Raw genomic sequence first — 19,052 nt, forward strand, 5'->3', positions numbered from 1 at the left:
CAATGGATGAAAGAAGAAATCACAAGGAAAAGTAGAGAACTCTTAGAGATGAGTGACACAAAAACACAACATACCAAAACTTATGGGATGCAGTAGAATCAATGCCAGAGGGAAAGTTTGTAGCCATAAATAATTTCATTAAAGCATTTATAAGATCTCATATTAGCAACCTATTTTTACAACTTAAGGAACTAACAAAATAATAAACTAAACTCAAAACTAGAATGAAAGATATAATATCCAAGCAAAGATAAATGAAATAGAGAATAGAAAAAAAATAGAGAGAAAGATCAACAAAATTGTCAAACCTGTAGCTGGATAGACTAAGAAAAAGAGAGAAGACTCAAATTATTAAAATCACAAAAATTGGAACATCTCTACAGATTATAAAGAAATTAAAAACATTATAAGACAGTAGTAGGAACAATTGCACACCAACTAATTTGATAACCTAGATGAAACGGGCAAATGCAAGAATTTTAAAAAGCCGTCCTAAAATTGATATAGAAACTCAAGAGACCCTGAATAACAAAACTGAAGGACTCACATTTTCTGATTTCAAAACTTGTTGCAATACTGCAGTAATCAAAACAGTGTCATACCAGCAGAAAGGCAGGTACATAGGCCAATGGAATAGAATAGAGACTTCAGAACTATCCCCTTACATATATGACCAAATATCGTTTGACAAGAGTGGCAATACCATTCAACGCAGAAAGGCCAGTCTTAACATATGTGCTGGAAAAACGAAATATCCACATGCCAAAGAATGAAATTGGACTCTTACCTGGCACCATATAAAAAATTAAAATGGATCAAAGACACTAAATTTAAGACCAATATCTATAAAACTTTTAGAAGAAAACAGAGGGCAAAAGCTTCACAACATTGGATTTGACAGCAATGTCTGGAATATGATACCAAAGGCACAGGCATCAAAGGCACAAAACATGCAAATTGGATTTCATGAAAATTAAAAATTCTGTGCATCAAAAGAAAAACACTGGCCAGGCATGGTGACTCACATCTGTGATCCCAGCACTTCGGGAGGCTGAGGCAGGATGATCACTTGAGGCCAGGAGTTCGAGACCAACCTGTGCAACATGGTGAGACTGTTTCAACAACAGCAGAAAATAGCCAGGCATGACGGTGCATGCCTGTAGGCCTAGCTACTTGGGAGTCTGAGGCAGCAGGATCACTTGAGCCTAGGAGTTTGGGGTTGCAGTGAACTATGATCATGCCACTACACTCCAGAAAGAAACCTGTCTGTAGAAAAAGAAGAAGAAAAGAAAAACCCTGTCAACAGTAAAATGGACAGCAACCCACACAATGAAGAAAATATTTGTAAATCACATATCTGATATAGGATTAATATCGCAAATATAGGAAGAACTCCTAAAACTTAACAATTACAAAGAAACGTGATTTACCTGGTTGAAAAATGGACAAGGTACTTAAATAGATGTTTCACCAAAGATGTTACAGAAATGACTGATACGCACATGAAAAGATGCTCAACATTCTTAATCTTCAGGGAAATGCAAATCAAAAGAACAATAAAACACCATCTCACACCAATTAGAATGGCTACTATCAAATAACCGAAAATAGTACCTGTTGGTCAGGATGTGGAGTTATCCAAACACTTGTGCCCTGTTTGTTGTAATGTAAAATGGAATTGCTGCTGTGGAAAACAGTATGGTAGTTTTGCAAAAAAGTAAAAATAAAATTATTATTTGATGTAGTATCCCACTTCTGCATGTAAACCCCCCAAAATTGAAAGCAGGGCATGGAAGAGATATTTGTACATCCATTTTCATTGCAGCATTTTTTTGTAATAGCTCAAACATGGAAGCAATCCAGGTGACAATTCGTAGACACATGGATAAGGAAATACGGCATATATGCACAACGGAATATTATTCAGCTTTAAATCAGAAGGAAATTCTGACATACACTACAACAGGGATGAAATTTGAGGACATTATGTATTCAAGTCCTTTGCCCATTTTTGAATCAGATAAATCATGTTTCTTTGTCATTGTTGAGTTTTGGGAATTCTCCCTATATTTGGGATATTAATCCCTTATCAGATATGTGGTTTACGAATATTTTCTCCCATTCTTTGGGTACTGTTAATAGTGTTTTTCCCTTCCTTCCTTTTTTCCTTCCTTCCTCCCTCCCTCCCTTCTTCCTCCTGCCCTCCCTGCTTGCCTCCCTCTCCCCCACCCCCGCAGACAGGGTCTCTATCACCCAGGCTGGAGTGCAGTGGCACGGTCATAGTTCACTGCAACCTCACACTCCTGGTTGCACATTATGAATTGTACACTTAAAAGTGGTTAAGAAGTTAGATTTTATGTTATGCGTATTTTACCACAATAAAAAATGGAGAAAAAAAAAGAAATGAGCTCTCAAGCCATGAAAAGACATGAAGGCAAACTAAATGCGAATTACTAACTGAAAGGAGGCAGTCTGTAAAGGCTACATACTCTGTGGTTCCAACTATGTGACTTTGTGGGAAGGCAGAACTATGGAAACATTAAAAGATTAGTAGTCAGGAATTGGAGAGGGGGGGAGATGAATAGGCAGAGCACAAAGGACTTTTTTTTTTTTTTTTTGAGACAGAGTCTCACTCTGTCGCCCAGCCTGGAGTGCAGTGGCACAGTCTCGGCTCACTGCAACCTCTGCCTCCTGGGTTCAAGAAATTCTCTGCCTCAGCCTCCCAAGTAGCTGGGATTACAGGCACCCACCACCACGCCTGGCTAATTTTTTGTATTTTTAGTAGAGACGGGGTTTCACCATCTTGGCCAGGCTGGTCTTGAACTCCTGACCTCGTGATCCACCCGCCTCGGCCTCCCAAAGTGCTGGGATTACAGGCGTGAGCCACCACGCCTGGCCAGCACAAAGGACTTTTTAGAGCAGTGAAGCTATCCTTGCCCATACTGTAATGGTGGATACATATCATTACACATATGTGAAAACTTATATGATGGAGAACATCAAGAATGAGCCCTAATGTAAACTGTGGGCTTTGGGTAATAATGATGTGTCAATATAGGCTCATCAGTTTTAACATGTGCCATCTGATGCTGAGTGTTAATAGTGGGGAAGCTCGTGTTATGTGGTGGGGGGAGGCTATGAGGGGCATATGGGAACTCTCTGTACTTTTTGCTCAGTTTTGCTGTTTTTCTAGCAATTGTTAATTATGAAAAATGTGAAAAAAAAGTTACCAAAAAGTGAAAATTTTTAAATGACTTTTATTTATGTATTTGTTTATTTGAGACTTGCTCTGTCTCCCAGGCAAGAGTGCAGTGGTGCGATCACAGTTCACTGCAACCTGCACCTCTCAGGCTAAAGCAATCCTCCCACCTCAGCTTCCCAAGTAGCTAGGGCTACAAGTGCGCACCACCACCCCTGGCTAATTTTTGTATTTTTGTAGAGATAGGATCTCCTTTTGTTGCCCAGACTCATCTTGAACTCCTGGGTTCAAGCGATCCACCCATCTTGGCCTCCCAAAGTGCTGGGGGATTACAGGCATGAGCCACTGTGCTTGGCCAAATGACTTCATTTTAATTGTGTGTTTAAAGATTTTTCTTTAATTATGTTTCTTTTCCAAATATAAACTCAATATTTGGTTAAACAGAAATCAAAAGACATTTTTACTTAGATGCAAATGTTATAAATAGTAATTTAAAAGATCTCCACATAATCTCCGTAAGTCAATGTAACTCACAATGTGGCTGAAATAATGTACATTTTCAGTGAAAGATACTGTAATATTACTAAGGGTAAAAAAAAAAAGAAATGTATATATTTTTAATTTACCCTGAATGCTAATGTTTGAGGAAATACAGGTGTCATTAGAATAGGAGGAAAGTTTCTGAATACATAAAAGCACTCAAGATTGGTAGCGCTGTTACTTTATCATGCCAGCTTATACTTCAAGTAATTTATTTACTTTTTTTTTCTAAATCTATCACTAATTCTGCTCGGATAAGGGGATTTAATGAGATGAAGACAGAAAGAATTGGAGAAGAATGGAAGAGGAGATGAGAAGAAAGTAGATCCTTTTCAGAAGTGAAAATATGAAGTAGAAAAGATAAAATGAAGAACATAGTTTTATAAATAAATATGAGTTAGTGATCTATGGGAGAAAACTTAACCATTTAAAATTTACTAATTGCTGAGCGTTAAAAGAATTGGATTAAGAGTTGGAAGGTTCAGGGTATACACTGAACAAGCATCTATAAGACTTGAGATGTAGATCAGATGTGTATATATTTATGCGTGTAAGTTTTGTATGTGTGATATTTTACATGTTGTGGTTTTGACATTAACATTATGCGAAGCTTTTGAGCAGTGTAAATTAAATATTCACTATGCAATATATTAGTCACGTAAAACCAAATTTATTATAGCTCTCAGTTTTCTACTTAACTTTCCAAACCAAAATATTTAAGATTATAATCACTACTTACATTTTTTCCTCATTTAAAAATCAGATACGAAATTGACAATAGTTAAAAATTGAATTTGCCTGGTATAACTTTGTAGTAGTGTAAATGGAAGATTGTCTCTCATTTTAGGAGCTCCTATCTTTATTTTTAGACCAGTATTTTAGACCATATTGAAAAGATAGCTAATAATGGCTTGGATTCTACCTTTAGAAAGTATTTTTTGTCACTAATTTCGTTTTTGAATGTCATTTATTAGATAACCACATAGTTTAATACTCTGCACAGAGGTGTTTTTTTGCCTTAGTATGATTTTCTTATGAGTTTTCATTATGATCATAGACTTACAGCCTCACCACTTACTGTCTGTTCTGTGGTATCTTGGAGGTATTTAGAGTTTACAGATAGATTCATAGCATTTTTTTTTTATGTGAGAGGAATCTGACAGAAAATATAGTTCAGAAGCTGTATTTTAGATACAAGAAATGGAGACGTCAGGTTTAATGCTTGACTCCAACTCTCGCTCTACGCCTGGTGTAAAGCTTGGTGTAATTCCTTATTTCCTGCCCAGGCCTGCTTCTGCTGCACTACATTGTCGCATCTTTGGGGTTGTCTATTCCAACGTTCTCTGTCCTGCCACACAAACCGTTTTTATTCAGATACTTTTCAGCTTCTTTCTGCCCCATTCTAACAGTGAACAGTATTGTTAACCCAGCTTGTATAGCTGCCTTATGCACCTCAAATAGATTTTGTGAGGATGAAGAGTCGATGTAAACACTGAAGTTCTATGACACAGGTCACAACCCTTCCATTATTAGCCCATAGTGTTTTAAATTCAAATGGGATGCCTTGAATGAATTGCCAGTATTCAAAAATGGATACATTTCACATAAAAATCTGGATATTTCAGTTTTTCTAGGAAGTTCAGTAAATCTTGCAACATGGGATGGCCTTCTTCAGTGATACTATTAATACAGCATGTGCAATTTCTATATCACTGCTTATGCGTTTCTCAGCCCTTGGCCAAATATCAGCTGTCGTTCCTTCATTATCATATCTCCTGCTTTCCTCATTTAAATTAGTTGCCTTAGGCTGGGCCGGGTGGCTCATGCCTGTAATCCCAGCACTTTGGGAGGCCGAGGCGGGCGGATCACAAGGTCAGGAGATGGAGACCATCCTGGCTAACACGGTGAAACCTCGTCTCTACTAAAAATAGAAAAATTAGCCAGGTGTGGTGGCGGGCACCTGTAATCACAGCTACTCAAGGAGGCTGAGACAGGAGAATAGTGTGAACCCAGGAGTTGGAGCTTGCAGTGAGCCAAGACCGTGCCACTGCACTCCAGCCTGGGTGACAGAACAAGACTCTGTCTCAAAAAAAATAGAAATAAATAAATAAATAAATAAATAAATAAATAATTAAGTTGCCTTGATGTCTGCAGACATTTAGGGAGTTCAACTGCTGTTCTCTGAAAATAAAAGTCAAAATTAATAGTACTAGTAAAATGTTTTTCAGGGCATAAAGGTAAGGGTTGGGGAAGACAGACATAAAACAATGAGGAGGTTTATCAATAATGAAGATCACTGACATGTCTTCAAATTTGTTTTTCAAGGCAAACATGTCCCAGGTAAGGCAAGTGGGATTGCTGGCTGCTGGATGTCAGCCGTGGAACAAGGATGTGTGTGCCGCCGGCGGAGACAGGTTTGCATATTGTGCGACTCTGGCTATCTATATTTATCAGGTAAAATAATAATAATTCTTTTCCATTTTTAATTATGTCAGGTAAAATTAATATTTAATGAATGCATATTTTAAGTCCTTGTTACATGAAAAACATAATGCTATAATTTCATTTATATTTCTATTTTTAAAGTTTTGCGATTTATACCATATAGGTTTTAAAAGTTAAACCTTTAGAAAACACATTATTAAATTATTAGTAACTTTGGTATAAGAAAATTCTTTTATCAGATGAGGAATGTGGGTAGTCTATTACAGATTATTATAGTAAAATTAGGACAGATATATTTTGAGATATTATTGGGAGAAAAATTCGTGTAACTTATTTTTTTCATGTCCTAGCTCCATTCAGATACCCCTTATCAGTTCATAATTTATAGAGCCAAAAAACGCCTGAATTTCCTCATATAGAAGTGCCACAAGCATGTTAAATCAAAGTCCAGTCTTTCTCCTTAAATTCAAATTCAGTATCTCAGTGTCACCAGCTAACCATTCATCTAAACCAGAAATGTGATAGTTATCTTTGACTCCCTCTTCCACTCACATCCTGTGCCCTTGGTAGCCAAGAGTGATTCTAATATGTTCCTGATATCTTTCTCACCTGAACTATTATAATAATCTCTTAATAGTCTATTTTTACTTTGGCTCCCACTAATTTTTTGTTCACTGTAATCAGTTATCTGTAATGCAAATCTAAATTTTAAAGCTTTCAGTTGCTACTAATTCCCTAATAGTAACATCTAAACTTCATAGTACGGCATTCAAATGCTTTTGTGATCTTCCTGCCTCTCTCTTACTCTGTGTTCCAGGTATACCAAACCAATTACATTTTTCTAAGACATCTCAGTCTTTCATATCTTGCCTTCGCTTACACTAATTTTTCAGTTTGCTTACATTGCCTGTCTAGAGAACACTTTCTCATCTTTCAAATCTCAGCTCCTGTATGAACTCTTTTCCATATTCTATTTTCCCCTCTTTCTTAGTAGTAAAGGACCTCATAAAAAGCCTCTCTACATGCTTTCATTTATTAGAAGTGAGTCTTTCCCATCTTTTAATTCTCAAATTTTTGCACACTTTCTGGCACTTAGAAGACATTTATTACTTGTCTTAAATGAATGGGTTTAAGGAAAGAATCTTGAAACTCCAACTTACTTCGGTTAAGACTCAGAATAACTTGTTTTATTCTAGAGCAAAAATTCTTTTCATTACTACATATTAGTTCATTACTAATTGTATTCTGCTTTATTGAAAATTTAAGAAATAATAGCATTAATGTATAAAACAATCCATTTTCCACAATACAGAGTAAGATTTTAAGTGGTCCATTTCTTAAAATGTAGAAATATCTAGCAAACAAAATGTAACTTCAATGAAACTCACACTTCCTCATTTTCACCCCCTTCATACACAACACAGCAGCAAGACTTCTAAATGCCTCTTTTGTTCTCCCATCTACCTCCTTTACACTCTTTATATAATACCAGGCTTCTCATTCCCAAATCCCTCCTACACAATTTCTCTCCTAATCCTAAGTCCCTGTCTTGTATTTTATTTCCTCCTCAAAGAAGAGAAAGTTATCAAGCAAGTCAAACTATTCTTCTGAGGTAAGGATGGTAAAGAAACTCAGTAGATGAAACCAAAACTTATTTTTTCAAGTTTCTATGTCTTAAATGTGTGATGACATTTTATGATGAACATTTAAAAATGTAGAGGTAAAATTATTAATATAAACAATGTACATGAAAGTTGTCATGTCATTAAGGACTGAAACAAACAAAAATTATCCTAATTTAGAAGGTGATGCAAATAAACTTAGGGAACAGTTCATTACAGTGTCCACTATAAAACCTAGTTTCAAAGTATGCCAATAGAAAATTATATTATTAAATGGTGACATTAACATGAAATTTATGTTAAGTATTGTTTTAAATATTATCATCTCAATTAAAGTGCTTTGAAAATTATGCTACGTAAATATAACATGATACAATTATTTTCTGAGGAAATATTTATTAAATAACACCTAGCACCAATGCATAGTCAAAGTCTGATAATCGGTCACACTCTGGATAATGACACACTTGTATTATATTTTTCTGAATGATTAAACGATAATGGGAAATGGTATTAGAATTTTTCCTTAACTGTTGTTTTGTAATGCACTAATATGCTAATGTACCCTAAAAGTAGAGTAATTTATGGTCAATCTCAATGTAATAGTACAGTTCAATATTACTGAATTGTAAATATCATAAGAATGCATTAGTAGATTAATTCTTGCAAATAGTTCATTGTTCTCTAGTGTGCTCACAGTTACTATATCGATAATTTCTGTGGTAATGTCAATGAAGGTCACTCATATGCCACATAGCTTCTTCACACATTTACTATATTAATAGATTCTTCTATTAATTTCTAACTTATATAGTAGGGCTTTTCTTTTGGATACATTAGATATCCTCACTGTATCTACCATAGGTGACTTAAATTGCTGAATAATTTGAAACTTAAAATCATATTTATTTCTAAAGGTATAGAAAGCACAATTATGTATTTAAGAAAGTCAACTTAAAATTGCTATTGCTGCAGTGCTAATCAGATGAAAACTCCATTGGTAATGGGTTATCTTTAATAATGTTTTAATCCAAAGTTGTCCAAGAATAGCTGAAGTTATAAAAAGAGAGAGAAATTATAGAATAGAAAGCCTTAGGAAATACTTATGTGATTAGTCAAAAATTTTACATACAATGTTCACTGCAGCATTATCTGCGATGGCAGACATTAAGTTACTTAGATGTTAAACAGATCATAAGTGTTTATTCTTTCAATAATATTAACTGAATATCTTCAATTAACCAAGCCTTACTGTGTACCAGGATTGCAACTATGAAGAAACAGGCAAAGTCTTTTTATGGAACTTATATTCTTGTAAAGTGTAAGGAAAGGTGATAAGATAAGTAAACAAATAAATAGGTAAAATTTTCAGAAAGAAGTGTGTTCTACAGAGGCTGAAAAAACAGGTATAATAAGATAGAGTCATGGGATAGGTTCTCGGGAGAGTTATGAATTTAAGATAGCATGGTCAGAAAACATGTCTCAGAAGAGGTGCATTTAACCTCAGACCTCAATAGGAGAATGAATAACCATGAGCAAATCAGTGGATAGGGTGTTTAGAAGCCAAGGGAGCAGCAAGCCGAAGGCCATCAAGTGGAGGTGATTGGCTGTAAAAGAGAAACAAGAAGTTCAGAGGGATCAGGGAGGAACATGATTTCAAATTACTTTGGCTAAATAGCAGAGATTCGATCGTGTAGAGATTTGAAGGCTGCTTATCAGTTAGGATTTTATTGCAAGCATATGGCTTTAAAAAGTTTGATGTAATAAATATTTAATATCATAATGATTTTTAAAACTTAGAATAGCACTGTGAAAGGCTCATTATATGCTAAAGGGGATAAAACTATAACAAAAGGACATAAACAATATATTCCAAAACATGCTAAAAATGATAGAGATTAATTCACTAATTAATACAGGCACATTTACAAAAGAAATAGGAAAAAGTAGGCTGTTTATTTTTTCTATTTACATGTAAAAACACAATATAATGTCCTGTCCAAAAAACAGTAAAATTAAAAGAGCGAATGACGTCATTGCTCTGGAAGCTTTGGACATCTTAATAGTGTAATAATGACCAGTTGGCGTATTCAACCCAAATTTTCTTGATTCAAGTATAAGTGAAAAATTGCAGGAAAAAAAAATATTCCAAAACCAAGGGTTTTTCTTCTCATAAATAGATATAGTTATGGAAAATATAATAAAGCTCTGAATTATGCATATTTAAATGTGAAACATTTATTTTTACTTATATTTAAAATTGATGTGTTTTTATTCTCTCAGTTTTTAACGTTTTTTTTCCAGCTGGTTGAATATTCCTGAATACACTTGAATGTAGACCAAGGCTTGAAATGTGTTCATGTCTTTATTATTAGGTGAACTAATTTTCATGTATGTAGCTTTAGTTTTGTATAACGTGACTATTAATAGTGTATTATCTTTAAAAAGAGCACTAAAATATGTTATTTATATATTTTGTTTTAGTTGGATCACCGTTATAATGAATTCAAACTTCATGCAATTATGTCTGAACATAAAAAAACAATCACAGCAATTTCTTGGTGTCCACATAATCCTGATCTGTTTGCAAGTGGCAGTACTGATAATTTAGTGATCATTTGGAATGTTGCAGAACAAAAAGTCATTGCTAAACTCGACAGTACAAAAGGTATAATTATAACTGGGATTTATTTTATGGAATAAAACATTTTTATTTCAACAAGCTCTATAAATATTATTAGTTCAGGTTTTAAACTGGTATTTTCAAACTTCCTAATGGCAATCTGTATAAGAAATAAAGTTCACATAATGACTCGTGTCCATAGGTACAAAACTGAAACAAAATTTCATGAAATAATTATACTTACAACATATGATGAACTAAAAACCTAGTCAATACCAAATAATTTTATTAATGTTTAAATATAATGTAAGAATTTCCAAAATAAATATAAAATTAGTAGTCAGAAAGATATTCTTATTGAGACAAGTAGGAAGCCTTGGCTGTTCGTTACTCTAGTCCAACCTTTAAATTACAAAGAAAGTATTATGCATATATTTAATGCATTGTTGAGCTGGTTTCATGCCTTTGTTTTTAATTTGGTCAACGTAGAACGTCCTCATCACGCAAATTGGGCTTTATGAATTGGAATAATAGAATTATACTTTTTGTACTTAGAATTGGTAACTTGTATTCAATCTTATCCCATCGTAATGGTAAAGTTAAGTAATAATTATTCTGTGTTCAGTGTCACAATAATTAACTCTCTTTTTGAGCACCATATTTAGCTCAATTGATTATGGTTTTGAAAGCTACTGCTAGATATGTTTTTCAATTCAGCTTCTTCTCTAAAAAATAATTGTTATAAGTTTGAGGTATAAAACTGAGACGTGAAAATCTCACTAGCCTTGTTTTGTTCAAATTTCTTATAATATTCTAAGGCAAAAATACTGGGAATTTATAGGCAATTATCTTAGAATTTGTTTCCATAATAATAAAAAAAATCTTTTTTAACTTTTAGACATATTCGATATGTTTAGTATATTGGTTTGTCTTTTCAAATTTAGGTCATTGAGAATACTTAAAATATCAGTGTAATACTTAAATTTTATTACTCAACTGTTAAAGGTATTTGTCAAATGAAGTTAATTTTCAACTAGAAAAATACAGATCTCATTCCCAAGTTTACGTACCCTGTTTTTTTATTTTTACTTAAAACAACCAGTGTATTAGACAGTGAGTAATGTTTGCTCCAATCTCTGAACAAATATTGTAAAAAGTCAGCTATCCAGTGAGCTTCCATTAATGTAATTAACAATTTTTCTTAAGGCTTTCCGTGACAAAAAAAACAAATTACTTTTGGCACAATGCTTTGTGATATATAAACAGTGATTGATAGTCTCAATCAAGACTTTTCATATCTCCCCATGTTTTCTGGTCGTATCTGTTTGTCCGCCAATCACAAATTCTATAGGTTACTCCATTACTGTTTATATTGATCGGTAATGCATTTCCAAGTACTTTAAATCCAACTTTGTGTGAGACTAATTTTAAATAACACAACAAATTTTTCTTGAAATTCTTTCCATCTTTTATGTGCCATAAACTAAAATGTTGCATGATATTATTGTTCTCATAAAGGTGTAACACAAAGTCAATGTTAAGTTATAAGTGCATATAATAAACATAAATTCTAAATGTTATGCAAAAGTAATGATTAATTTTATTACCTCCTAGGGTATCCATGGTTTTATCATCAAACACTATATGCATCACATCCATTCACGGGGGAAGATTTTATTTATTCATCAGCTATATGCACCATAGTTCTTTTGTTACTGGATATACAATTAAATAATACTTTCTAATTAACAGTCCCAGAATGATTAGATAATTGTGGAAAACTTTTAGCAAATTTTTCATCTTTTTCCTTTCTTTGAAAATTTTCAGCTATCAATATCTCCCTCATCCAAATATCTTCCTAATCTGAAGATTAAAAGCTTTGATATTTTATTTGCAAAAAAAAATTATGACTATTTTTGGTGATTTGCATCTTAAGTAACACTTTTGAAATGTTTTAGGCTCATTTTTCGTTTTAGAATCCAGCTTAAGCAAAGTAGAAATTTGCATTAAGTGAACTTTTTTTTTCAGCTTTCAGATACAGTTGTTGAATTTGATCTCACCTCTGTATTTTTACTTCTTCCTTTTGTTTCTAATAATCTAACAATCCATTTAAAGGAAAATACATATTAGTTTTTCCAAATGTAAAAATTGTCACCAACTTGAAAAAGTCACACTTTATCCAACAGTGGATAATAATACCACTTACCTATCTCAGAATATTGTTAGGAGAATTAAATGGCAGCGCTCATTGGAAGTGCTTGTACATAAGTCACTATAAAAGTGTTTTCTATTATTATTTTGTGACGCTTTTTCTGGTCCCTTCACTTTCCTTGCTGTCTTTCTCTAAATATATAGTCAGAGAGCCAGTATTCTGTTGACCTTCTTCTGCTGTGCTGTGTGGTTTGATCCATACAGAGTACCTCATCTCTTTTTTGGGTAAATTCTACTTCTGTTAATGTATCCTAAAACCACATCAACATTTGTATTGGCTTTTTTCATGTATACATTCATTCATTCAGCAAATATTTATGGAGTCCTCATTGTGGATGAGGCCCTGAAGTAGGCATTAGGCTTTGTTTCTGCCTCTTGGAGCACATAGACTGCTGACACAAACCGAACTTACTATCAATCAGCGAATTTCGACTCTGTGTCTTTGTTCATACCATTTTCTCTTTCTGGGAAATACTGCTCATTCTATGTATTTAAACTCTACCCCTCCTTCTAGGTATAATTCAAATCTAATTTCTTTCTAGGACAGTAGCACAGTTGTTTCTAAACCTTTCTGCATATCAAAATCATTTGACGAAGCTTGTTAAAAATAAATTCCTTGGCTCAAACTCCACATGACCTGATATGTTATATTCCATTTCATGATTTTGATGCAGCCAACTAGTATATCAGTGTTGGAAGATGCACAATCTCTCTCTCATAATACTTATTTTATATATGACTTATTTGATCACAATAGCAGGTATATTAACAATTAACTTTTATATTCCATCTTATCGATTAAAAGGTACCTTTACATAGATGATTATATTTCCTTGACTTTCATGTGAAATAAATGGTTAGCTATTTTTATTCTTATCTCCGTTTTATAGATGAGGAAACAGAAATTTAGAGAAATAAAATGACTTGTTTATCTGAGATAAGGCTTAGATTTGAATCTAAATTCCTGATAAGACATAGATTATAACATTAAATCCATTGTTTTTAAATCCTTATAGTAGCATTTATCTTTTTATTCACTAATCCCTGTCTCCCTAACACATATTTAAAATTCTCTAAAGCAGGAATCTTATCCCACACTACCTTGTATACCTACAATGCCTAGAGGTCTTATATACAAATACACAGTAAGAATTTATTGCTCTAATCTTTAATATATAGTCTACTAAAATAAAGAAGTCTATAAATGTATTTGACTGTATGAAGCAAATGATCATGTAAGTAGTATTTCAACCTAACTAGATACATTTTCTTTCATCATGGACTTTCCCTACATATGTTCCCTGCAGTCTTTGGGATGTCTTTATAAATCCAATTCCCAAGTAAGAAAGTAATGTGTCTTAAAAATAATAAACATGCTCTTGTATTTTAATTTGTTTTAGAAATGTAAACAGTGCAAGGAATATTTAATGGTATAATCTTATGCCATATCTCTTTATTATGTATCTGTATTTAATTTATTCCAGGGATCCCCGCCTCTCTTAGTTGGTGCTGGAATGCAGAGGATGCGGTGGCATTTGTTTCCCACAGAGGCCCACTGTTCATTTGGACCATCTCAGGACCAGCTAGTGGAGTGACTGTACACAGAGATGCTCATAGCTTCTTGTCTGATATCTGTATATTCAGATGGCATACAAACAAAAAGGGGAAAGTTGTGTTTGGTCATATTGATGGAAGTCTATCAATTTTTCATCCAGGTAAGAATTTAATTAGTAAGGTATCGTAAATAGTATGTTTTTCTTATATATAATTTTGTACTTGCTTGGTCTTTCCAGTGACCAGTCCCCATTTTGAATAAAGCCAAAAGTGACAAAATTTTAATTTTGATATTATTGTTAAAATGTTATCCAGTATTGTACTGAGTCTAAATATACATTTGATGTAAAATGTATATATATTATAATACGTTCAACACAGCTGTGAATATTTCACTTGGAATTAACCTAAATCAGTCATTTTTCCCAATTTGTATTTTTAATCAATTCTTTATTTCTGTATATTTACTAAAAGCAGCCTGAATGAACAAGGACCTACAACTAGAGGATATGATGGCTTACTAATACTAAATATTTTCCCATTCGCTTGTAAAAATACCATTCTGATGCCACAGCTCCTTGGCAGAGGCTTGAAACTGGCATGAAAGAAAAATGATAACCCTTCGAACCCCTATTAGTTAATTGATTTGGCTTAATGAAAGGGTCTGAGAAATTAGTTTATGTTCTTACATAACTAATTTACAAAAGTAAGATTGAAACATCAAAAATTACCTGAATTGCTTGCTTTCCCCTCAAAAATAAGTATTTTTAACATTTGGGAAAATGCTTTTAACCATTTGATATCACTGTTGATGGATGTGACTTCTGGCTGGCTAGATGGATGAATGAAAGTGCTTTCTCAGGAACACGATAACTACTTTCACAAAACAAATTACATTTAATTTGTGTGAAATTAATGTAAAAAAGAAATTGAAATTGAACAAATGAAATTGTGAAAATTTAAACAAATCTTTCTTCAGGAAATAATGTTTCTAAAGTTAAAAAGGATTGTGTAAAACACTGAACCATTGGGGCCATTATATTTTAAATACATTTTAAACAGGGTCTATTTTTACCTTTTAAAGAAAGATAAAAATAAATGTTCATATACTTCTTCCCCAGCTTCTATCTCAGCTCTTTGTCCCTGTCCTCTGTTGTTCCTTCTGGTTGTACCAGGTTTACATGGGGACAGTTTCACTGATTTGTTGGAGATTAGGATGAGGACGGATCAATGACTGGTGCTGCTTCTGGATTTGTGGTACCAGGTACCTGCACTGCAACTTCCCTGTTCCATCCTTGCACTGGAAGCCGATTCTGTTTTATAGTCGGTCGTTAAGGCTCATAGTTAGGCAATATAATTCCTAGCTTTCTTTGTTTTGATCTGGTGAATACCACTTCTTTCTCTGTAACCTTTATTTCCAGCAGTCTTCCTTAGACTCAGGAATGCAATCTATAATAAACATGGCTGTATGCTGTGTGGTTCCTCCTCTTACCTCTCTGGGTTATGTAACCAAATCTCATTAGTGATATTCCTCCACTTCTTCCCTGGCCTGCACCCAAAGATTTCATCAGGGTTGTGACACTTTCTTTTCAAGCTAGATCTGAAGAAGATGTGAGCAGTGTGTTTTTATTTTATTCTAAATTGCACTCTAGATATTTTTTATATTTTATGATTTGTCATTTTTACCCTCTTGTCATTGACTAAGGTTGTCTTTTTTCTTGCTTTATTATTATTAGGCATCTTTGAACGTTTCAAGCCATAGGACATTGAGACTTTTTATTGTGTATCTAAAATATAAAACATTGAGACAGTGCATGTTTATTTTGACATAGAAAGAACAGAAAAGAAAAAAGGCCACTTTTGTTTTCTCTCTCTTAGGTTTAGAAGATAGAATGTTTAATATTTGAACAATCTGAGCTATGTGCCTTCCAGAAGAGACCATTGTTTTTCAATAACCCCATCTTCCAGTTGTTAAACCAAGTGAAACCATCTGTACCTAAGTCAGCGTGTGTTATTTTTCTGTTCCACCCATGTATTAGTTTACTAGGGCTGATGTAAGAAAACGATAACCAACAGGATAGATTAGAACAACATAAATTTTATTATCTCACAATTCTTGAGACCAGAAGTATAAAATAAGGTGTCAAGAGGGGACATGCTCCCCCTGAAGGCACTAAGGAAGAATCTGTTCCAGGCCTGTCTCCTGGCTTTTTGTTCCTTGGCGTGTGGCAGTATAACTGCAGTCTTCACATGGCACGTGGCATCCCTGCTGTGTGCGTACATGTCTCTCTGACAAAACTTTCCCTTTTGTAAAGACATAGTCATGCTGGATTAGGCTCTACCCTAAGGGCCTCATCTTAACTTTGTCATCTGTGAAGGCCCTAATTCCAAATAAGATCCCATTGGCAGGTACTGGGAATTAGGACTTTAACGCCTTTTTTGAGGGAGCACAGTTCAATCCGTAACAACCCAGTACAGACTTGTTAACCTCATTTATTCTGCAGGATTTATTTAGCAATTAATATGCACAAAACATTACAAAAGGTACAATCCTGATGGGTATTTTCCATTTGCATATACATGAGCTAATGGATCATGAAGGAATCACCACCTTTTAATTCTAACGCTACATTCTGGATTGTGAGTTTGAAACTGTTAGCATTAATACCAGTATAGCTAGGCTTCTTACTGCTCATGAGTTGTTAACCTTATCTTCTTAATGACTTACCAGCACCACAGATGGCTCTATCCCTGTGTTACAACATAGGATTTCTGTCCTCCAGGTTCTTGCAGGAACCTATGACCTCAATATCTCTGTTGTCTAGTCCTTCTCAGAAGAAACAATAAATATTCATGGAGAACTGGCCACAATAATGTAGTTCATCATTTTAAATCAGTAATTTTTAAACTATGCTTTGTATGTTTGTATACTTGTGTGTGTATTGAGGGTAGAAGGGCTTCATAGATGATCCAGCTGAGTTTTAAGCCTTCTTCTCACTTTCAGCCTGAAAAGCACCATGCTATCCTGTATTACTTACTGGATTTTCTTGTAAACTTTCTCATGTGAACAGAAGATTCCAGGGCAAAAAAAAAAAAAATGGAAAACTGCTTTAGCTATCCAGAGAACCTTTTAAAAAATCTTTATTATAATCATGTTTAAATTGAATTGATTTTCGTATTACTCCATGAATGTGCCTTAATAAAATTTGCCTTGTTTTATTTTAGGAATATTGTTGATGACACTGTCTCTATATAACTGTTACTTAGTGGAAAAAACAGACTCAGTTTCTCCTGCTGTACTCTCACAACACACGTCTGACACTAGATGTATGAGAGGCTTTCTCCACAGATTAAGCTAGTGGTCCCCTCTACAGCAGACACTCGCTGGGTGTCCTCCAATTCAATTCCGACACTGTCTACCTGGAGATAGAGTCACATCACACACACTCAGGGATCAGTCCCCGTGACTGTCCCCTCTTATGCCAGTTGTAAGCCCCGGCTTATTTTGCCTGTGCTTCTGAATGACTGGCTATAAATTGAGGTTCCCATGGCCCCCTCCTTGGATTTGATTAGTTTGCTAGAGTAGCTCACAAAACTCAGGGAAACACTTCCTTACCTTATTATAAAGAATATTACAAGGATACAAATGAAAAGATGAAAAGGGCAAGGTATATGGGAAAGAATATGGGGCTTCCTTGCTATCTCCAGACATGCAGCCCTCCAGGAGCCTCACGTGCTCAGTTTTCTGGAAGCTCCCAAATTCTGCTTCTTTTGGGTTTTTATAGAAGCTCTATTACATAGGCATATTGATTAAAACGTTGGCCCTTGGCGATCAGCCTAACCTTCAGTCCCTCTTCCTTCCCTGGACATTGGGAGATGAGGTTGAAGGTCCCAACTCTCTAATCAAGCCTTGGTCTTTCCGGTGACCAGTCCCCATTGTGAAGCCACCTAGTGGCCACCAGCTACCTAGTCAACTTATTAGCATACAAAAAGACACTGTAGAGATTCCAAGGATTTTAGGAGTTGTAATGCCAAGAAACAGGGATGAAAACCAAACATTTATTTCACAATATCATAGTCTCCCTTTTAGAAACACACAGGAGACATGTTTTTCTGGCCTCAATTCTGTAATTATGGGATTGCAGCAAGAGTTGTATTATCTTTCAATTGTGCTTTTTAAAAAATAAATGCTTCCTTTATGATACTCAGGACTATTTGGTACTTTCTGTTAAGGCCGTAGTCTCTTTAACTGTTGCTTCACTGCCTCTCTTGAGAATGAGAGGACTCGCCCAGTGGATTCCCTTGAGGTACCTCAGCAGAATTATTATTTTTTCCATATTTCCAGTTGTGTACATAAATTACAAAGAACAATAAGTTTGTTTGGTGATCCTTTGCTTTATTTAATTAGACTTGTTTTAACTCCGTATCTTTCTGGCTTCCCTATTTGTACCAGTAGTCGGGTGTGAATTATAATTATGGCAGATGGTAAGATGAATGAGAAAGGAATAACAGTAAATATTAAGATGCCGTTTAAAATGTGCACCACTATTCTAAACTTTTAATCAAATTCATTTAGTCATTTTTTAAAACTCTGTGAAATAAGTATTGTTATAGTCTCCGTTATTTTTTAAAAAAAAAAAAAAAAAACAACTGAGGCACAGGGAGATTAAGTATCTGGTCTGAGGCAGCAAAGCTAGTAAGAAGCAGAAGGAGGATTGGACCCATGCAGTCAGCCAGCTCTGATATTTCTCCTTTTAAATCACTATATGATATTCTTCATTTCAATAAACATTTTCCCTATTTCTGTGCTGCTATAACCCAGTGAAATTTGTAATTGTGGACAAGATCTGAGTATATT

At 34.4% G+C, this 19,052-nt stretch overlaps 1 protein-coding gene across 3 annotated transcripts in view; it reads left to right on the forward strand.

Moving 5' to 3' along the window:
- WDR17 (WD repeat domain 17) overlaps nucleotides 1-19,052 on the forward strand; it is a 118,480-nt gene that overhangs the window by 41,671 nt on the left and 57,757 nt on the right. For all 3 annotated transcript variants that reach the window (XM_025385888.1, XM_025385889.1, XM_025385887.1), the window contains exons 2-4: nucleotides 6,065-6,193; nucleotides 10,291-10,474; nucleotides 14,125-14,355. In XM_025385888.1, coding sequence (XP_025241673.1) covers nucleotides 6,071-6,193; nucleotides 10,291-10,474; nucleotides 14,125-14,355 — 538 coding nt within the window. In that variant the 5' untranslated portion in view covers nucleotides 6,065-6,070. The remainder of the gene's footprint in view (nucleotides 1-6,064; nucleotides 6,194-10,290; nucleotides 10,475-14,124; nucleotides 14,356-19,052) is intronic.

Source organism: Theropithecus gelada, chromosome 5 (genome assembly GCF_003255815.1).
Source record: "Theropithecus gelada isolate Dixy chromosome 5, Tgel_1.0, whole genome shotgun sequence".
Classification (NCBI taxonomy): Eukaryota; Metazoa; Chordata; class Mammalia; order Primates; family Cercopithecidae; genus Theropithecus; species Theropithecus gelada.